Source organism: Salmo trutta, chromosome 18, assembly GCF_901001165.1.
Source record: "Salmo trutta chromosome 18, fSalTru1.1, whole genome shotgun sequence".
Taxonomy (NCBI): Eukaryota; Metazoa; Chordata; class Actinopteri; order Salmoniformes; family Salmonidae; genus Salmo; species Salmo trutta.
In genome coordinates this window covers 9964971-9987559 of record NC_042974.1, presented here as the reverse complement: position 1 = coordinate 9987559, position 22589 = coordinate 9964971, and the positions used below count along the sequence as shown (strand labels likewise).

The window sequence follows — 22589 nt, the reverse complement described above, 5'->3', positions numbered from 1 at the left end:
GGATGCCAGGAGAACGCTACCTGCCCCAATGCATAGTACCAACTGTGAAGTTTGGTGGAGGAGGAATAATGGTCTGGGGCTGTTTTTCTTGGTTCGGACTAGGCCCCTTAGTTCCAGTGAAGGGAAATCTTAACGCTACAGCATACAGTGGTGTTGAATTTGAACGCTGACTGCGAGCCAGGCCTAATCACCGAACCTCACTAATGCCCTTGTGGCTGAATGGAAGCAAGTCCCTGCAGCAATATTCCAACATCTAGTGGAAAGCCTTCCCAAAAGAGTGGAGGCTGTTACGGCAGCAAAAGAGGGACCAACTCCATTTTAATGCCTGTCATGACGTTGGCCTGTGGGTAAGGTTTATGACCCCCCCCATAAATACCTTTCTCCCTTCCCCTCTCTTACTGACCCTACTGAAGGACTGCTGTCCTGTTAAATATAGAGAGTCTGGGAACATCAAACAAATGGGGAAAGGAACCATATTTTGGTAATAAAACCAGTTGGAAATATGCTTGATAACGTAATGAGTATGGATGTCAGTTCATTGTTATCTGTGACATTATGACTGATGACAGGACGACATAAACTGTACCTGGGAAAGTATACACCCTCTAGTTATCAGAGTCACATGGAATTGTTATGCAATTGAAATGTTTGATATTGAAATTGTTTGTTAGGAGATTAAATGTAATTTTAGCTTCCAAATGAGAGATTTGGGTTTTCATAAGGAAAGTGCCCTGCTTGATCAGTGGCCCACCCCTGTGAAGAGGAGGGGTTATAAACGATGAAACACATCCTTCCCCCCTCTCTACTATATAAGCCTTTGACGAAAAGATAACCGTGGTTCCAGTACGTGAGGTCTGCAGCCTCTACGTTAGAAGGACACACATGTCAACTAAACCATATCAAGGACAGAACTAAGCCAACCTCGGCGTGAGCTATGGTATGAACTGGTATGAACTTTGAGCTTATTCACTACAGAAGTGATACTTCCTAGCCGTTGAGTTAGCAGCGGCCGCTGTAGACGGGGGCTAGGAAAGGACGGACGACGGATCCAGTCTAACAGACGGACGAAGATACCACCACGTATCCAATTTACCACCAGAGACATTGTTCCGAGTACAGGAAGATCTGTTGGCCAACCCGGCCAGCATCTACGACCAATCTACCGAAGCGCAGCTCAGAGTAAATATTTATTGCATTTTCCTTTTCCAAATGGGCGGGAATTTAGAATGCATAAGGTAATGTATTTACGATAGCATAGCTGCTGTTTGTGGTTCCTAAATCTTCCCGCTCTTTCATTCAAGCCCAACCCCCCTTTCCTTTGTGTAACCAGGTTCCGTCCACCGGGACGTTTTCTGTATGACATCATTTGTATTCTGTGTGATTAGTTTAGGTATTTAGTAAATAAATAATTAAACCCAATTTTGTATTGCTGATTCAACTTGTTAGCCAGGGTTCGTGAAGATAACCAAGAATTTACAACTTTCATTATGAGACTGAAAATAAGATAAGGGTTAAGATTGACTGCTATCGATGTAAAATATTACTAAGTATTTTAAGAGTTTATTCGGAAGATAACGGCTCTATAAACGTTCTTCCGTGGTGCCCCGACTTTCTAGTTAATTACATTTACATGATTAGCTTAATCAGGTAATATTAATTACAGAGAAATCATTTTATAAGTTAGCATGTCCTATCACTTAATCCGGCATAGCCAAAGACACGACATGCCCATGATTTTGGAATGAGATGTTCGACAAGCAGGTGTCCACATACTTTTGGTCATGTAGTGCACCTTAAAAACGGCCGGCCGCTCAACAACCTGCCCACTCGACCCTATCCCCTCCTCTCTTCTCCAGACCATTTCCGGAGACCTTCTCCCCTACCTCACCTCGCTCACCAACTCATCCTTGACCGCTGGCTACGTCCCTTCCGTCTTCAAGAGAGCGAGAGTTGCACCCCTTCTGAAAAAACCTACACTCGATCCCTCCGATATCAACAACTACAGACCAGTATCCCTTCTTTCTTTTCTCTCCAAAACTCTTGAACGTGCCGTCCTTGGCCAGCTCTCCTGCTATCTCTCTCAGAATGACCTTCTTGATCCTAATCAGTCAGGTTTCAAGACTGGGCATTCAACTGAGACTGCTCTTCTCTGTGTCACGGAGGCTCTCCGCACTGCTAAAGCTAACTCTCTCTCCTCTGCTCTCATCCTTCTAGACCTATCTGCTGCCTTTGATACTGTGAACCATCAGATCCTCCTCTCCACCCTCTCCGAGCTGGGCATCTCCGGCGCGGCCCAGGCTTGGATTGCGTCCTACCTGACAGGTCGCTCCTACCAGGTGGCGTGGCGAGAATCTGTCTCCACACCACGTGCTCTCACCACTGGTGTCCCCCAGGGCTCTGTTCTAGGCCCTCTCCTATTCTCACTATACACCAAGTCACTTGGCTCGGTCATATCCTCACATGGTCTCTCCTATCATTGCTACGCAGACGACAAACAATTAATCTTCTCCTTTCCCCCTTCTGATAACCAGGTGGTGAATCGCATCTCTGCATGTCTGGCAGACATATCAGTGTGGATGACGGCTCACCACCTCAAGCTGAACCTCGGCAAGACGGAGCTGCTCTTCCTCCCGGGGAAGGACTGCCCGTTCCATGATCTCACCATCACGGTTGACAACTCCCTTGTGTCCTCCTCCCAGAGTGCTAAGAACCTTGGCGTGACCCTGGACAACACCCTGTCGTTCTCCACTAACATCAAAGCGGTGACCCGATCCTGTAGGTTCATGCTCTACAACATTCGCAGAGTACGACCCTGCCTCACACAGGAAGCAGCGCAGGACCTAGTCCAGGCACTTGTCATCTCCCGTCTGGATTACTGCAACTCGCTGTTGGCTGGGCTCCCTGCCTGTGCCATTAAACCCCTACAACTCATCCAGAACGCCGCAGCCCGTCTGGTGTTCAACCTTCCCAAGTTCTCTCACGTCACCCCGCTCCTCCGCTCTCTCCACTCGCTTCCAGTTGAAGCTCGCATCCGCTACAAGTCCATGGTGCTTGCCTACGGAGCTGTGAGGGGAACGGCACCTCCGTACCTTCAGGCTCTGATCAGGCCCTACACCCAAACAAGGGCACTGCGTTCATCCACCTCTGGCCTGCTCGCCTCCCTACCTCTGAGGAAGCACAGTTCCCGCTCAGCCCAGTCAAAATTGTTCGCTGCTCTGGCACCCCAATGGTGGAACAAGCTCCCTCACGACGCCAGGACAGCGGAGTCAATCACCACCTTCCGGAGACACCTGAAACCCCACCTCTTTAAGGAATACCTGGGATAGGATAAAGTAATCCTTCTAACCCCCCCCCCCCCCCCCCCCCCCCCCAAAAGATTTAGATGCACTATTTTAAAGTGGTTGTTCCACTGGATATCATAAGGTGAATGCACCAATTTGTAAGTCGCTCTGGATAAGAGCGTCTGCTAAATGACTTAAATGTAAAATGTAAATGTAAAAACAAAAAGGTAGGGGCGTGGATCAGAAAACCAGTCAGTACCTGGTATGACCAACATTTGCCTCATGCAGCGCGACACATCTCCTTCGCACAGAGTTGATCAGGCTGTTGATTGTGGCCTGTGGAATGTTGTCCCACTCCTCTTCAATGGCTGTTTGAAGTTGCTGGATATTGGTGGGAACTGGAACACAGTGTAGTACACGTTGATCCAGAGCATCCCAAACACGTTCAATGGGTGACTGGTGAGAATGCAGGCCCTGGAGGAACTGGGACATTTTCAGCTTCCAATAATTGTGTACAGATTCTTGTAACATGGGGCCATGCATTATCATGCTGAAACATGAGGTGATGGCGGCGGATGGATGGCACGACAATGGGCTTCAGGATCTCATTGTCACGGTTGTCGTTGGTGAATGAGGACCAAAATGCAGCAGGTACGTGTATGCTCATTTTTAGATTTATTAACTTTCAAAATAACACTCCAAAACAACAAAACACGAAAGCGAACGAACAACAAACAGTCTGGTAAAGCCTAGGGCTGAACACAGAACAATCACCCACAAAACACAAACACAAACACACCCTCATTTATGAGACTCTCAATCAAAGGCAGATAGACAACACCTGCCTTCAACTGAGAGCCCCAATCAACCAAACATAGAAACACACACACTAGATTCCACATAGAACTACCTAGACATAAACCAAAACCCGGACATACTAAATCAAACACCCTTTACACAAACACACCACCCCGAACCACATAAAACAAATACCCTCTGTCACGCCCTGACCAAACTACAAAACAATTAACCTTATATACTGGCCAGGACGTGACACTCATCTCGATACCTCTGAGAATTAAAATTGCCATTGATAAAATGTGATTGTGTTCGTTGTCCGTAGCTTATGCCTGCCCATACCATAACCCCACCACCATGTGGTACTCTGTTCACAATGTTGACATCAGCAAACCTCTCGCCCACACGAAGCCATACACTTGGTCTGCAGTTGTGAGGCCGGTCGGACGTAAATTTTCTAGCAACAGCTCTGGTAGACATTCCTGCAGTCAGCATGCTAATTGCACACTCCCTCAAAACTTGAGGCATCTGTGGCATTGTGTTGTGTGACAAAACTGCACATTTTAGAGTGGCCTTTTATTGTCCCCAGCACAAGGTGCACCTGTGTAATGATCATGCTGTTTAAATCAGCTTTTTGATATGCCACATCTTCAGATGGATTATCTTGGCAAAAGAGTAATGCTCACTAACACGAATGTAAATACATTTGTGCACAAAATTTGAGAGAAATAAGCTTTTTGTGCGTATGGAACATTTCTGAGATGTTTTATTTCAGCTCATGAAACATGGGACCAACAATTTACATGTTGTGTTTATATTTTTGCTCAGTGTACATCCGGTAAAACTGGCCTGAACAGTCAACCAGGACCACACCATAACAGTCAGCCAGGACCACGCCATAACAGTCAACCAGGACCATGCCATAACAGTCAACCAGGATCATGCCATAACAGTCAACGAGGACCACGCCAGAACAGTCAACCAGGACTACGCCAGAACAGTCAACCAGGACCACGCCAGAACAGTCAACCAGGACCACGCCAGAACAGTCAACCAGGACTACGCCATAACAGTCAACCAGAACCACGCCAGAACAGTCAACCAGAACTACGCCAGAACAGTCAACCAGGACTACGCCAGAACAGTCAACGAGGACCACGCCAGAACAGTCAACCAGGACCAAGCCAGACCAGTCAACCAGGATCACGCCAGAACAGTCAACCAGGACCACGCTAGAACAGTCAACGAGGACCACGTCATAACAGTCAACGAGGACCACGCCAGAACAGTCAACGAGGACCACGCCAGAACAGTCAACCAGGACCACGCCAGAACAGTCAACCAGGACTACGCCAGAACAGTCAACCAGGACCACGCCAGAACAGTCAACCAGGACCACGCCAGAACAGTCAACCAGGACCACGCCAGAACAGTCAACCAGGACCACGCCATAACAGTCAGCCAGGACCACGCCATAACAGTCAACCAGGATCACGCCATAACAGTCAACCAGGATCACGCCAGAACAGTCAACCAGGACCACGCCAGAACAGTCAACCAGGACCACGCCAGAACAGTCAACCAGGACCACGCCAGAACAGTCAACCAGGACCACGCCAGAACAGTCAACCAGGACCACGCCAGAACAGTCAACCAGGACCACGTCAGAACAGTCAACCAGGACCACACCAGAACAGTCAACCAGGACCACGTCAGAACAGTCAACCAGGACCACGCCAGAACAGTCAACCAGGACCACGCCAGAACACAGTTGTGTGTAGTTGTATTAGTGCTCACCTATCTGTCCTGGCAGGTGTTTTCCTCTGAAGAGCAGGCAGACTCTTGCGTTGAAACAGTTGAGGTGTTGTGGTCCCTCGTGACACTGAGGAACAGAGATGTTGATGGAGACAGGCAGGTAGATGGACACGTCCACAGTGATCACCGGCCGGGACCTAAACACCAAACATAACATGGTGTCAATGGACCTACAACATGTACAATACAACATGGTGTCAATGGACCTACAACATGTACAATAGAACATGGTGTCAATGGACCTACAACCAATACAATACAGCATGGTACTGCAGTAGACACAGCCTGGAATTCATGTATTTCTGTGATGAAACATTTACTCTGTTCCACTGTATGTCTTTATACTACTATGTTCCACTGTATGTCTTTATATTACTCTGTGCCAATATCTACACTAGCATAGTCCCAATTACAATTGAGCAACGTACTGGGCCTGCATTCAAAGTGGTATGCTGATATGGACATTGGAACAAAGTCTGACTTACAACCACTTACCTCAATAACACCACGCTATCAGCCATAAAAGCACCAACGGTAATATCTGCAATGAAAGAACAACCAATGAGCGCAGTAGATTTCTCTCGTTCTTCGAAGATATGGCATGATGCACAAAGGTCATCATTAACAAGTGATGACCTTTGTGGGTCCTCATACCTGTTGCTTTCTGTTCTAGTTCTAAATGTCCACGATTGATGTGGAGCCCAGTAACCATTCAGAGTCAGACAGACAGGAGTGTTTGACTGACCAGTAACCATTCAGAGTCAGACAGACAGGAGTGTTTCTGACTGACCAGTAACCACTCAGAGTCAGACAGACAGGAGTGTTTCTGACTGACCAGTAACCATTCAGAGTCAGACAGACAGGAGTGTTTCTGACTGACCAGTAACCACTCAGAGTCAGACAGACAGGAGGAGTGAACAACGCAACAAAGCTCTTTGGACATTCTTTAAATTTAATCAAGCAGGTACAGTTGAAGTCGGAAGTTTACATACACCTTAGCCAAATATATTTAAACTCAGTTTTTCACAATTCCTGACATTTAATCCCAGTAAAAACTCCCTGTCTTAGGTCAGTTGGGATCACCACTTTATTTTAAGAATGGGAAATGTCAGAATAATAGTAGAGAGAATGATTTATTTCAGCTTGTATTTCTTTCATCACATTCCCAGTGGGTCAGAAGTTTACATATACTTGATTAGTATTTGGTAGCATTGCCTTTAAATTGTTTAACTTGGGTGAGATGTTTTGTGTAGCCTTCCACAAACTTTCCACAATAACTTGGGTGAAGTTTGGCCCATTCCTCCTGACAGAGCTGGTGTAACTGAGTCAGGATTGTAGGCCTCCTTGCTCGCACAAGCTTTTTCAGTTCTGCCCACAAATTTTCTATAGGTCAGGGCTTTGTGATGGCCACTTCAATACCTTGACTTTGTTGTCCTTAAGCCATTTTGCCACAACTTTGGAAGTATGCTTGGGGTTATTGTCCATTTGGAAGACCCATTTGCGACCAAGCTTTAACTTCCTGACTGATGTCTTGAGATGTTGCTTCAATATATCCACATACTTATCCTCCCTCATGATGCTATCTATTTTGTGAAGTGCACCAGTCCCTCCTGCAGCAAAGCACACCCACAACATGATGCTGCCACCCCCGTGCTTCACGGTTGGGATGGTGTTCTTCGGCTTGCAAGCCTTCCCCTTTTTCCTCCAAACATAACGATGGTCATTATGGCAAAACGGTTCTATTTTTGTTTCATCAGACCAGAGGACATTTCTCCATAAAGTACGATCTTTGTCCCCATGTGCAGTTGCAAACTGTAGTCTGGCTTTTTTATAGCGGTTTTGGAGCAGTGGCTTCTTCCTTGCTGAGCGGCCTTTCAGGTTATGTTGATATAGGACTCGTTTTACTGTGGATATAGACACTTTTGTACCTCTTTCCTCCAGCATCTTCACAAGGTTCTTTGCTGTTGTTCTGGGATTGATTTGCACTTTTCGCACCAAAGTACGTTCATCTCTAGGAGACAGAACGCGTCTCCTTCCTTAGTGGTATGACGACTGCGTGGTCCCATGGTGTTTCCACTTGCGTACTATTGTTTGTACAGATGAACGTGGTACCTTCAGGCATTTGGAAATTGCTCCCAAGGATGAACCAGACTTGTGGAGGTCTACAATGTTTTTTCTGAGGTCTTGGCTGATTTCTTTTGATTTTCCCATGATGTCAAGCAAAGAGGCACTGAGTTTGAAGGTAGACCTTGAAATACATCCACAGGTACACCGCCAATTGACTCAAATGATGTAAATTAGCTTATCAGAAGCTTCTAAAGCCACATCATTCTCTGGAATTTTCCAAGCTGTTTAAAGGCACAGTCAACTTAGTGTGTGTAAACTTCTGACCCACTGGAATTGTGATACAGTGAATTATAAGTGAAATAATCTGTCTATAAACAATTGTTGGAATAATTACTTGTGTCATGCACAAAGTAGATGTTCTAACCAACTTGCCAAAGCTATAGTTTGTTAACAAGAAATTTGTGGTGGTTGAAAAATGAGTTTTAATCACTCCAAACTTAAATGTTTGTAAACTCCCGACTTCAACTGTATATAATAACGACATGAAGTTGAGACGTAGGTTCTAGGTGTTTCATTAGCCCTACACCTAGTGTTGGCTATGTTGCATCATGTTTGTATCGTACTGTATAGTGTGACCCTACCTGGATATCCATTGCTGTCCATGTCCACATTGCCAGAGATTGATTGGCCGAACATCTGGAGGGCGGGGTTAATGCTCTGTCCAGACAGTCTCTGCAATGAATGATATAAAACGTGAGATAGAACATATACATACATGCAAGCACACACACTGACCTGTCAGACCAACACAAGAGAACACATTACTGTAGCAGTAGGGATCAGCGTCATACCGTCTAACAGTTTGAAGCACCAGTCTGCTACCACAACTATAACAGACCACAGTCTGCTACCACTACTATAACAGACCACAGTCTGTTACCACTACTATAACAGACCACAGTCTGCTACCACTACTATAACAGACCACAGTCTGCTACCACTACTATAACAGACCACAGTCTGCTACCACTACTTTAACAGACCACAGTCTGCTACCACTACTATAACAGACCACAGTCTGCTACCACTACTATAACAGACCACAGTCTGCTACCACTACTACCACTACTATAACAGACCACAGCCTGCTACCACTACTATAACAGACCACAGTCTGCTACCACTACTATAACAGACCACTGTCTGCTACCACTACTATAACAGGCCACTGTCTGCTACCACTACTATAACAGACCACAGTCTGCTACCACTACTATTTCAGACCACAGTCTGCTACCACTACTATAACAGACCACAGTCTGCTACCACTACTACCACTACTATAACAGACCACAGTCTGCTACCACTACTATAACAGACCACAGTCTGCTACCACTACTACCACTACTATAACATACCACAGTCTGCTACCACTACTATAACAGACCACAGGCTGCTACCACTACTATAACAGACCACTGTCTGCTACCACTACTATAACAGGCCACAGTCTGCTACCACTACTATAACAGACCACAGTCTGCTACCACTACTATTTCAGACCACAGTCTGCTACCACTACTATAACAGACCACAGTCTGCTACCACTACTACCACTACTATAACAGACCACAGTCTGCTACCACTACTATAACAGACCACTGTCTGCTACCACTACTATAACAGGCCACAGTCTGCTACCACTACTATAACAGACCACAGTCTGCTACCACTACTATTTCAGACCACAGTCTACTACCACTACTATAACAGACCACAGTCTGCTACCACTACTATAACAGACCACTGTCTGCTACCACTACTATAACAGACCACAGTCTGCTACCACTACTATAACAGACCACAGTCTGCTACCACTACTATAACAGACCACAGTCTGCTACCACTACTATAACAGACCACATTCTGCTACCACTACTATAACAGACCACAGTCTGCTACCACTACTATAACAGACCACAGCCTGCTACCACTACTATAACAGACCACAGTCTGCTACCACTACTATAACAGACCACAGTCTGCTACCACTACTATAACAGACCACAGTCTGCTACCACTACTATAACAGACCACTGTCTGCTACCACTACTATAACAGACCACCGTCTGCTACCACTACTATAACAGACCACAGTCTGCTACCACTACTATAACAGACCACAGTCTGCTACCACTACTATAACATATCTACTGTAAGTCGCTCTGGATAAGAGCGTATGCTAAATGACTAAAATGTAAAATGTAAATAACAGACTGAACAAGGCTGGGGTTGGAGAAGACTATTACATTTCACCTGATACTGTATCTCTGTATCTGTCAGTAGATAAAGCTGATGGACTACTGATGGACCCTACTCCCTATGTAGTGCACTACTTTGACCTGGGACATATTGGCTCTGGTGAAAAGTAATGCCATTTTGGACTCACACTGTATAATGTTTCATGGGGCTAATATCCATTGTGGGGATCCTGTGTTCTGCGTTTCCTTTGTTTTGCACTCCTGTGTTTGTGTGAGTGTGTGTTGACAATAGATGCGTACTTTGTACCGGACTACAGGCTAATGAAAACACACTCCTGTGTTTGTGTGTGTGTGTGTGTGTGACATTAGATGAGTGCTTTGTACCGGACTACATGCTAATGAAAACAAACAACAACCTGGGGGACTGATGTTCATGTTAGATGTGTGTGTGTGTGTGTGTATGTGTGTGTGTGTGTTAGTGTGTTAGTAGAGTGTAAAATCTCTTCCCAGGATAACATTACCACCTGGGTCATTATAACACATTGGTCAGAGGCTGCTTCCCAAATGGAACCCTAATCCCTATTCAGTGCACATAGGGCTCTGTTCAAGAGTAGTGCACTATAGGGAATAGGGTGTAATTTTGGATGCACACAGAGAGTGATACTGCTGTTGTGTCAAAATAGATGGAGCTGTGATCTTATATTTATTGCTAACACAATACGGTGTGTGTGTGTGTTTGTGCACGCTCACTAAACTAGAAATGAAAAACAGATGAAAATGATATTTTATGTTGTTGGTCTCAAACACCGGGGACATAATGTTTCAATTGTCTTCTATCTCTTCCTCCTATTCCAGCCTATAGTGGTGGTATATGATGCACCCAAGGTGTTGATTACTTGTTGTGTCTAACCATTGAAAGTGTCTTTACCATAGAATATTTGGTGACGATTCCTGTGGCATCACCATGGTAAATGTAAACCGCTCCACCGTAGTCATCTTCTTTGGGTGCTCCTATGGCCACATCTAGAGAGAAGGAGAGAGAGAGGCAGAGAGAGAGAGAGGCAGAGAGAGAGAGAGAGGCAGAGAGTGAGAGAGGCAGAGAGAGAGGCAGAGAGAGAGAGAGACAGAGAGAGAGAGAGGCAGAGAGAGCGCATTTAGTTTTTTGCTCTAGCACTACACATCTGATTCAAATAATCAAAGCTTGATGATGAGCTGGTTATTTAAATCAGCTGTGTAGTGCTAGGGCAAAAACCAAAACATACACCCAGGGGTGGCCCCAGGGCTGAGTTTGGGAAACCCTGTCTTAAAAGACAAGTGTTGTCAGTGCCCATAAACCCCAATATGAGACCTCTGTGAGAGTGGAAACAGAACCATAAAGCTGAAGGTAAAACGATCATACTTCGGCTGCATCCCAAATGTCACCCATAGGTAGGGCTCTGGTCAAACGTTGTGCACTATGCAAGGAATAGGGTGCCATTTGGGACGAAGACTACGTCCCCTTATCCTCCCTCGCAACAAAACCTGGAAATTGCCTTTTTAAAACAAAAACAGTTTTTCAGTGATATTGTTATAGCATGCCTCAGCAAAAAGTGAATGTTTTAAAACTGAATCATATCATGGATAAGGAATTCTTCAAGGTTTATAATGTGATTTAGCAACATACATGTTGGCTACTAAGTACCTCATCATATTTATTTTACATTGTCAAATGTGGGGTGTTGAAAGCTGAAAGAAATTCTCACTTTAAACATCCTGAATGTAATTGTTGGGTATAAAGTTATTGTATGGCTTATCTTTAACTTTTCTAGTGAATTAGTCTTATCTAAAAAGCTGGTATCATATCAAGTGGAAATTGGCTACAGATTTTGATGCAGCATTCAAAAATCTGCATAAAAACAATATGCACATTTTCCCACCAGAGATGTTTCCATTAAATTGACATAGTGCACTTAAAATAACTTTTGCGGTTAAATTCCCATGTACCAAATAAAACAATACAAGTTAAATGGGTTTCCAACGCATGTCAAACTCTACTGATGGTTTTGTCACAACAAAATGATGTGTTATATAGCGAATGTGCCCACTCTGGTATTGGCACGTGTGCTCTAGCCAACAGTTCAGGTATAGCCTACCTGATGAGATTATTATGGACAAAAACAGCAGGATTATCTTCATATGTCAAACGGCAGCTAAGCATCGATCATCATGTCACCAGAATAAGACCCTCAATATTTATTGGAAAGGAGCATCAAGATCACCATGCACTTTCACCACCCTGTGAAGTTGATCATAAATTATTTCATCTGTAGCCTAATAAACTGCATGCTTTCCTGAGTCGTAGTGGGAGGAACACACAACATGTCATCGCGACTCCAAGTTTAATTCAATATGATGGTTATTATATCAATATTTGCGCATAAAAGTGTTTCCACCACCATTTCTCACATAAGTAATTTTAGCGACACAAAAAGATCCCACCTTGTCTAGTGTAACATTTGGAGAGTTTACTGACAAATGTTCTGTTTCCATTAGGCCTGTCATGCAATTTTTTATCCAACATGTACTTTACTCGCATAAGAAGTTAGATAGAAACCTGGATACATAGTAAATGTTTCCACTCCAGCCCTCAAACAACACTGCTAGTCGGTACAACACCAGTGTTCTAACAGTAGATTCCTCATCAGATAAAGGGAGACAGTATTACTGCTCTCCAGTCTATCACTAGATTCCTCATCAGATAAAGGAGACAGTATTACTGCTCTCCAGTCTATCCAGTCTAACAGTAGATTCCTCATCAAATAAAGGGAGACAGTATTACTGCTCTCCAGTCTATCCAGTCTAACAGTAGATTCATCATCAAATAAAGGGAGACAGTATTAATGCTCTCCAGTCTATCCAGTCTAACAGTAGATTCATCATCAAATAAAGGGAGACAGTATTAATGCTCTCCAGTCTATCCAGTCTAACAGTAGATTCCTCATCAAATAAAGGGAGACAGTATTACTGCTCTCCAGTCTATCCAGTCTAACAGTAGATTCATCATCAAATAAAGGGAGACAGTATTACTGCTCTCCAGTCTATCCAGTCTAACAGTAGATTCATCATCAAATAAAGGGAGACAGTATTACTGCTCTCCAGTCTATCCAGTCTAACAGTAGATTCATCATCAAATAAAGGGAGACAGTATTACTGCTCTCCAGTCTATCCAGTCTAACAGTAGATTCATCATCAAATAAAGGGAGACAGTATTACTGCTCTCCAGTCTATCCAGTCTAACAGTAGATTCATCATCAAATAAAGGGAGACAGTATTACTGCTCTCCAGTCTATCCAGTCTAACAGTAGATTCATCATCAAATAAAGGGAGACAGTATTACTGCTCTCCAGTCTATCCAGTCTAACAGTAGATTCATCATCAAATAAAGGGAGACAGTATTAATGCTCTCCAGTCTATCCAGTCTAACAGTAGATTCATCATCAAATAAAGGGAGACAGTATTAATGCTCTCCAGTCTATTCAGTCTAACAGTAGATTCCTCATCAGATAATGGGAGACAGTGTAAATGTTCTCCAGTCTATCCAGTCCTAGCCTTAACTCCAATCACAAACCTTTAGACTATTCCAGTATGAAACACACGCCAAGAAAAACCTTCTTTAGACAATTCCAGTGTGAAACACACACCAAGAAAAACCTTCTTTAGACTATTCCAGTATGAAACACACGCCAAGAAAAACCTTCTTTAGACTATTCCAGTATGAAACACACGCCAAGAAAAACCTTTAGACTATTCCAGTATGAAACACACACCAAGAAAAACCTTCTTTAGACTATTCCAGTATGAAACACACGCCAAGAAAAACCTTCTTTAGACTATTCCAGTATGAAACACACGCCAAGAAAAACCTTCTTTAGACTATTCCAGTATGAAACACACGCCAAGAAAAACCTTCTTTAGACTATTCCAGTGTAAAACACACACCAAGAAAAACCTTCTTTAGACTATTCCAGTATGAAACACACGCCAAGAAAAACCTTCTTTAGACTATTCCAGTATGAAACACACGCCAAGAAAAACCTTCTTTAGACTATTCCAGTGTAAAACACACACCAAGAAAAACCTTTTTTAGACTATTCCAGTATGAAACACACGCCAAGAAAAACCTTCTTTAGACTATTCCAGTATGAAACACACGACAAGAAAAACCTCCTTTAGACTATTCCAGTATGAAACACACGCCAAGAAAAACCTTCTTTAGACTATTCCAGTATGAAACACACGCCAAGAAAAACCTCCTTTAGACTATTCCAGTATGAAACACACACCAAGAAAAACCTTCTTTAGACTATTCCAGTGAGTGCCAGGAAAAATAGGCTGGGTGTGTACGCTATATCTGGGTGTGTGTACGCTATATCCGGGTGTGTGTGCGTTATATCTGGGTGTGTGTGCGTTATATCTGGGTGTGTGTGCGTTATATCTGGGTGTGTGTGCGTTATATCTGGGTGTGTGTGCGTTATATCTGGGTGTGTGTGCGTTATATCTGGGTGCGTGTGCGCTATATCTGGGTGCGTGTGCGTTATATCTGGATGTGTGTGCGTTATATCTGGGTGTGTGTGCGTTATATCTGGGTGTGTGTGCGCTATATCTGGGTGTGTGTGCGTTATATCTGGGTGTGTGTGCGCTATATCTGGGTGTGTGTGTGCTATATCTGGTTGTGTGTGTGCTATATCTGGGTGTGTGTGCGCTATATCTGGGTGTGTGTGCGCTATATCTGGGTGTGTGTGCATACACATGCGTTAAAGGGGGATATGCTTCCTGAAGAGCCCCCCTCTCCATAAGATAATCCAAACAGAATGTCTCTGAGAGAAAAGCTTTTGGACTTTTCTAGCATAATATTGTGGAACAGAAACTGTATGACTAAGCTATATCACATTCCAGAAACATTGTCAACTAGACCACTTCTCATGAAAATAATTTAATATTCATGAGTGTGTCATCAAGAAGTTTGGTATTTGTACAACAACAGTGGAGGTTTTAGGAGTGGACACATGTTCATAAGCATACATTCTATACTTGACAACACAGTGAGTTAGTTGAGAGACACTTACCTTGGTACCCATCGTCATCAATGTCTCCGATTGCAGTGATGCACTCTCCAAAGTGTGCACTGTAGGCATTATCACCATTTAAGAGTCCAGCTTCCTCCATCACACCCTGCAATTAGAGTCAGACAGGGGTACGGTTATGACGTGACACAACCTATTACTGGGGAACGGTTATTACGTGAATCAACCCATAACTAAAGGGGAATGGTTATGACATGACACAACCCTTTACTTTAAAGGGCAATGGTTATTATTATAATTTTTTATTTATTTAACTAGGCAAGTCAGTTAAGAACAAATTCTTATTTACAATGACGGCCTACACCGGTGAAACCCGGACGACGCTGGGCCAATTGTGCGCAGCCCTATGGGACTCCCAATCAGGGAGTGTTGTGATACAGCCTGGATTCAAACCAGGGTATCTGTGATTTTGCCTCTAGCACTGAGATGCAGTGCCTTAGACTACTGCGCCACTCGGGAACCCCAGTTATAACTGACAACTAACTGAAATACATCCAGTTTTCTCCTATACCATTTGAGGAAATTTCTGTACAGATATAGTTTTTTAACTTTCACTAAAAACTCAAATTACCAAACTCACCGTAAGAACCTCAAAGACCGACTAGTTATAACATCCTAATGATAACTCACCGTAATAACCTCCAGGACTAGCTAGTTATAACATCCTAATGATAACTCACCGTAAGAACCTCAAAGACTAGCTAGTTATAACATCCTAATGATAACTCACCGTAATAACCTCCAGGACTAGCTAGTTATAACATCCTAATGATAACTCACCGTAATAACCTCCAAGACTAGCTAGTTATAACATCCTAATGATAACTCACCGTAATAACCTCCAAGACTAGCTAGTTATAACATCCTAATGATAACTCACCGTAAGAACCTCAAAGACTAGCTAGTTATAACATCCTAATGATAACTCACCGTAATAACCTCCAGGACTAGCTAGTTATAACATCCTAATGATAACTCACCGTAATAACCTCCAGGACTAGCTAGTTATAACATCCTAATGATAACTCACCATAATAACCTCCAGGACTAGCTAGTTATAACATCCTAATGATAACTCACCGTAATAACCTCCAAGACTAGCTAGTTATAACATTCTAATGATAACTCACCATAATAACCTCCAAGACTAGCTAGTTATAACATCCTAATGATAACTCACCGTAATAACCTCAAAGACTAGCTAGTTATAACATCCTAATGATAACTCACCATAATAACCTCCAGGACTAGCTAGTTATAACATCCTAATGATAACTCACCATAATAACCTCCAGGACTAGCTAGTTATAACATCCTAATGATAACTCACCATAATAAACTCCAGGACTAGCTAGTCATAACATCCTAATGATAACTCACCGTAATAACCTCCAGGACTAGCTAGTTATAACATCCTAATGATAACTCACCATAATAACCTCCAAGACTAGCTAGTTATAACATCCTAATGATAACTCACCATAATAACCTCCAGGACTAGCTAGTTATAACATCCTCATGATAACTCACCGTAATAACCTCCAAGACTAGCTAGTTATAACATCCTAATGATAACTCACCGTAATAACCTCCAAGACTAGCTAGTTATAACATCCTAATGATAACTCACCGTAATAACCTCCAAGACTAGCTAGTTATAACATCCTAATGATAACTCACCGTAATAACCTCCAAGACTAGCTAGTTATAACATCCTAATGATAACTCACCGTAATAACCTCCAAGACCGGCTAGTTATAACATCCAAATGATAACTCACAAATAGAACAGGACCAAACACAGACAAAGTTAAGCAATAACCACTTTCAAAGCCAATACTTTTCTTTAAGTTAGTAACATTTTGTTAATCAGCTGGTCTGACATGGACAGATTAACAATCTATAGAGGTCATATAAAGTCTTGCTGCACGCTATAGGCAGCCATGTTTACATATGGAGGGCTAAACACAGGTTGACTGGAGGACTAGAATATACTGTTCATTGCACATTTCTCAAATTTTTCAGTAAAAACATTTACAGAATTCCTAGATGTAAGATTCCCTACTTGGTCATTCCCTTCCGAATATCCCACAACTTCTGAACAACATGGGCCATTTCAGAAAGTTCATAACATTTTCGAACCCTATTCCTGTTCAAGCCAGATCTCCCTTCCCACTCACGTTGCCCTTGCTGAGGTAGATAGAGACCTGTCCCTCGTCCCGTAGCGTGCTGTGCATGGGCGCTCCAACCAGCAGGTCCGACAGGCCGTCCCTGTTCAGGTCAACTCCACATAACGAGGAGCCAAAGTAAGAGCCCATCTGTAAAATAAACAAGCACAGCCACACAGACATACAGCATTGGGTCAGACATCACATCAGTGAAAATACATGACTTTGTATTCATTTTTTCTAAAGTTATAGACGGACGCAGCACTGGTTAGTGGTTACTTAGACAAACCCAGCACTGGTCAGATCACATAGTCATGGACCGCTTTTCAACAAAAAATGATTAATGGTGTTGATCGAGTATAATGTTGTATCTGTCATGTGAATTACGTGTGTATTTATTTGCCACAACTGAAGTTCCCGCTGGGAAAAATATTCTCCTCTCCCCTGCTCTCCTCCTCTCCTCTCCCCTGTCTCCCCCGCTCTCCTCTCCTCTCCTCCATTCATTGCCTAGCAGGTCTGCTTTTCTGCATGCCATCAAGATAGACATGCACTTCCTTTAGTTTCATCATCCTCTCCCTCCACAATCTGACAAGATTTATTTTCCCTTTCATATCTCGACCAATATTAACAGAATATTTACAAAACTTATCTCTATTTACCAAGATGTACTTGTTATTTAAGCTTAAAACCATGTGAATTGCACTCCCTAGCTGTGTGGTTCCTGGCCAGACGAGGTATGTGTCCCAAATGGCATGTCTTTCCCTATATAGTGTACTACTTTTGACCAAAGCCCATGATGGGCTGTTATTTGGAATGCAGCCCAGAGCCTCCTTCCCCATTAGCTAACCACTGCTGCTATCTAGATCACTACATAGACAGCATAAACAGCGTGGTGCTCCTGAGAAAACAAAGAACTAGCAGCCTGCCATGCTTCATCTACACCTGTTATGAACTAGCATCCAGCCATGCTTCATCTACAGCAGCTATGAACTAGCAGCCAGCCATGCTTCATCTACACCTGTTATGAACTAGCATCCAGCCATGCTTCATCTACACCTGTTATGAACTAGCATCCAGCCATGCTTCATCTACAGCAGCTATGAACTAGCAGCCTACCATGCTTCATCTACAGCAGCTATGAACTAGCAGCCAGGCATGCTTCATCTACACCTGTTATGAACTAGCAGCCTGCCATGCTTCATCTACAGCAGCTATGAACTAGCAGCCTACCATGCTTCATCTACAGCAGCTATGAACTAGCAGCCAGGCATGCTTCATCTACACCTTCTTTGAACTAGCAGCCCACCATGCTTCATCTACACCTGCTATGAACTAGTAGCCTACCATGCTTCATCTACACCAGCTATGAACTAGCAGCCTACCGTGCTTCATCTACACCAGCTATGAACTAGCATCCTGCCATGCTTCATCTACACCAACTATGAACTAGCAGCCTACCATGCTATGAACTAGCATCTTGCCATGCTTCATCTACACCAGCTATGAACTAGCATCTTGCCATGCTTCATCTACACCAGCTATGAACTAGCAGCCTGCCATGCTATGAACTAGCAACCTGCCATGCTTCATCTACACCTACTATGAACTAGCAGCCTGCCATGCTTCATATACACCTGCTATAAACTAGCAGCCTACCATGCTATGAACTAGCAACCTGTCATGCTTCATCAACACTTTCTATGAACAAGCATCCTGCCATGCTTCATCTACACCAGCTATGAACTAGCAGCCTGCCATGCTTCATCTACAATACACCAGCTATGAACTAGCATCCTGCCATGCTTCATCTACACCAGCTATGAACTAGCAGCCTGCCATGCTTCATCTACAATACACCAGCTATGAACTAGCATCCTGCCATGCTTCATCTATACCTACTTTGAACAAGCAGTAACCATGCTTCATCTACACCAGCTATCAACTAGCAGCCTGCCATGCTTCAACTACACCATGGGACCACCCATCTGTAAAATGTATGATGCATGACTAAGTCACTTTGGATAAAAGTGTCTGCTAAATGGCATATATTAAGAGTGATTACTACCGACACACCGGTAAATAAACAACAATATGTCACTTATGTAGTAATGGTTAAAAAGCATAGTAGCTAACTGTGGACCTTCAGACACATACCATTGTCCCTGAGGCTTGAAAGATCTTCACTAAAGACACACCATCGATTCTGAAAATGTAAATCTGGAGGGAAAGGAATCAACAGTGTTAAAATACTGGTACGTTTCAGGTACACAGTACAAGTATGTACGTTAGAGGTACACAGTACAGGTATGTACATTACAGGTACACAGTACAAGTATGTACGTTAGAGGTACACAGTACAGGTATGTACATTACAGGTACTCAGTACAGGTATGTACGTTACAGGTACTCAGTACAGGTATGTATGTCACAGGTACACAGTACAGGTATGTACGTTACAGGTACTCAGTACAGGTATGTACATTACAGGTACTCAGTACAGGTATGTATGTTACAGGTACTCAGTACAGGTATGTATGTTACAGGTACTCAGTACAGGTATGTACATTACAGGTACTCAGTACAGGTATGTATGTTACAGGTACTCAGTACAGGTATGTATGTTACAGGTACACAGGACAGGTATGTTCATTACAGGTACTCAGTACAGGTATGTATGTTACAGGTACTCAGTACAGGTATGTATGTTACAGGTACACAGGACAGGTATGTACCAGACCAATGCAATAACACAACAAAGGTATAACATTCCAGTACATACTTTCCCTCCTCCACTGTGTTGTGGAGCTCCTGCAGCCACATCTATGATGTTAGGAGAGGAGAAGTGTCCAGTAGTCACGGCATAGCCTGTAAAGTGTTGGTCAAACCGACAGTTACAGTCGGTCAAACAGACAGTTACAGTCGGTCAAACCGACAGTTATAGTCGGTCAAACAGACAGTTACAGTCGGTCAAACAGACAGTTACAGTCGGTCAAACAGACAGTTAGAGTCGGTCAAACAGACAGTTACAGTCGGCGGTCAAACAGACAGTTACAGTCGGTCAAACAGACAGACAGAGTTGGTCAAATTTGATAATTTACTGTTGCTCTTTGGTAGTATATGCCGTGTTACTGTAAAGCCCTACTTGTCAAACGGTTGTAAAAAGGCTGTATATGAATGTGATTGATTGAGTAAACTAATCAAAGACAGGATACTTACCTAGATAACTGTATCTGTGTGAGTTGATGTCTTCTTTGTTGGGGTTGTAGAAGGTGTTGGAGGTCAGGTTGTAGACCTTAACTGTTCCTGTCCAGTAGTATGATCCTGGAGCTCCCATCACCACCAGCTCCTGATATGACCACAAACACACCATATTGACTCCCTGTCTCTCACACAGTCAACCCAACGAAGTCACAATACATCAGAAAGAGAGACAGAGACGGAGAGAGAGACAGAGGGACAGAGAGATGGAGAGAGAGTAGACTGTTTAGCAATTAACTTAGGCGAAATTACTGGATCACACTTTAATGGATTGGTGTGCGTGAGGTGAGGTGTGTGTGTGTGTGTGTGGTGTGCGTCTGGTGTGTGTGTGCGTCTGACTGGAGTTAGCGTCTGTCTGGTGTGTGTGTGTGGTGTGCGTCTGGCATGTGGTGTGTGTGCGTGTGTGTGTGTGCGCGTGTGTGGTGTGCGTGTGTGCGTCTGGTGTGTGTGTGGTGCGTGTGTGTGGTGTGCGTCTGGTGTGTGTGTTGTACGTCTGGTATGTGTGGTGTGCGTCTGGTGTGTGTGGTGTGCGTCTGGTGTGTGTCTGGTGTGCGTGTGGTGTGCGTGTGGTGTGCGTGTGTGTGGTGTGTGTGGGTCTGTGTGTGTGGTGTGTGCGGGTCTGTGTGTCTGGTGCGTGTGTGGTGTGCGTCTGTGTGTGCGTCTGGTGTGTGCGTCTGTCTAGTGTGTATGTGCGTCTGTCTAGTGTGTATGTGCGTCTGTCTAGTGTGTGTGTGCGTCTGTCTAGTGTGTGTGTGTGTGTGTGTCTGTCTAGTGTGTGTGTGTGTGTGTGTGTGTGTGTGTGTGTGTGTGTGTGTGTGTGTGTGTGTGTGTGTGTGTGCGCGTCTGTCTAGTGTGTGTGTGTGTGCGTCTGTCTAGTGTGTGTGTGGTGTGCGTCTGTCTAGTGTGTGTGTGGTGTGCGTCTGTCTAGTGTGTGTGTGGTGTGCGTCTGTCTAGTGTGTGTGTGGTGTGCGTCTGTCTAGAGTGTGTGTGGGGTGCGTCTGTCTAGTGTGTGTGTTGTGTGCGTCCTTCTAGTGTGTGTGTGTGGTGTGCGTCTGTCTATAGTGTGTGTGTCTTGTGCGTCTGTCTAGTGTGTGTGTGGTGTGCGTCTGTCTGGTGTGTGGTGTGCGTCTGTCTGGAGTGTGTGGTGTGCGCCTGTCTGGTGTGTGTGGTGTGCGCGTCTGGTGTGTGTGGTGTGCGTGTGTGTGCGTCTGTCTGGTGTGCGTGTGTAGTGTGTGATGTGCGTGTGGTGTGTGTGTGTCGGGTGTGTGATGTTTGTCTGGTGTGTGTGTGCGTCTGGTGTGTGTGTGTGCGTGCGTATGGTGTGTGTGTGTGTCTGTGCGCGTCTGTCTGGTGTGTGTTGGTGTGTGTGTGCGTGTGTGTGTCTGGTGTGTGTGTCTGGTGTGTGTGGTGTGGGTGTGTGTGCGCATCTGGTGTGTGTGGTGTGCATATGTCTGGTGTGCGCGTCTGTCTGGTGTGCGTGTGTGTGTGCGTCTCTCTGGTGTGTGTGTGTGTGTGTGTGTGTGTGTGTGTGTGTGTGGTGTGTGGTGTGTGTGATGTGCGTGTGGTGTGTGTGTGCGGCTGGTGTGTGTGTGCGTCTGATGTGTGTGTGTCTGCGCGCGCGCATGTGTGTGTGTCTCTGGTGTATGGGTGTGTGTCGGGTGTGTGTCGGGTGTGTGTGTGTGGTGTGTGTGTCTGGTGTGTCTGGTGTGTGTGTGTGTGTGTGTCTGGTGTGTGTGTGTGTCTGGTGTGGGTGTGTGCGTCTGGTGTGTGTGTGTGTCTGGTGTGTCCGGTGTGGGTGTGTGCGTCTGTCTAGTGTTTG

At 44.3% G+C, this 22589-nt stretch overlaps 1 protein-coding gene across 1 annotated transcript in view; it reads right to left on the bottom strand.

The window, feature by feature from the left end:
- Positions 1-22589, bottom strand: part of LOC115152816 (integrin alpha-9) — a 151918-nt gene that overhangs the window by 86916 nt on the left and 42413 nt on the right. Inside the window, exons 6-14 of the mRNA XM_029697656.1 lie at positions 20729-20858; positions 20292-20377; positions 19667-19729; positions 17525-17662; positions 15328-15433; positions 11151-11245; positions 8603-8693; positions 6390-6435; positions 5877-6031 (exon numbers count right to left, since the gene is read on the bottom strand). Coding sequence (XP_029553516.1) covers positions 5877-6031; positions 6390-6435; positions 8603-8693; positions 11151-11245; positions 15328-15433; positions 17525-17662; positions 19667-19729; positions 20292-20377; positions 20729-20858 — 910 coding nt within the window. The remainder of the gene's footprint in view (positions 1-5876; positions 6032-6389; positions 6436-8602; positions 8694-11150; positions 11246-15327; positions 15434-17524; positions 17663-19666; positions 19730-20291; positions 20378-20728; positions 20859-22589) is intronic.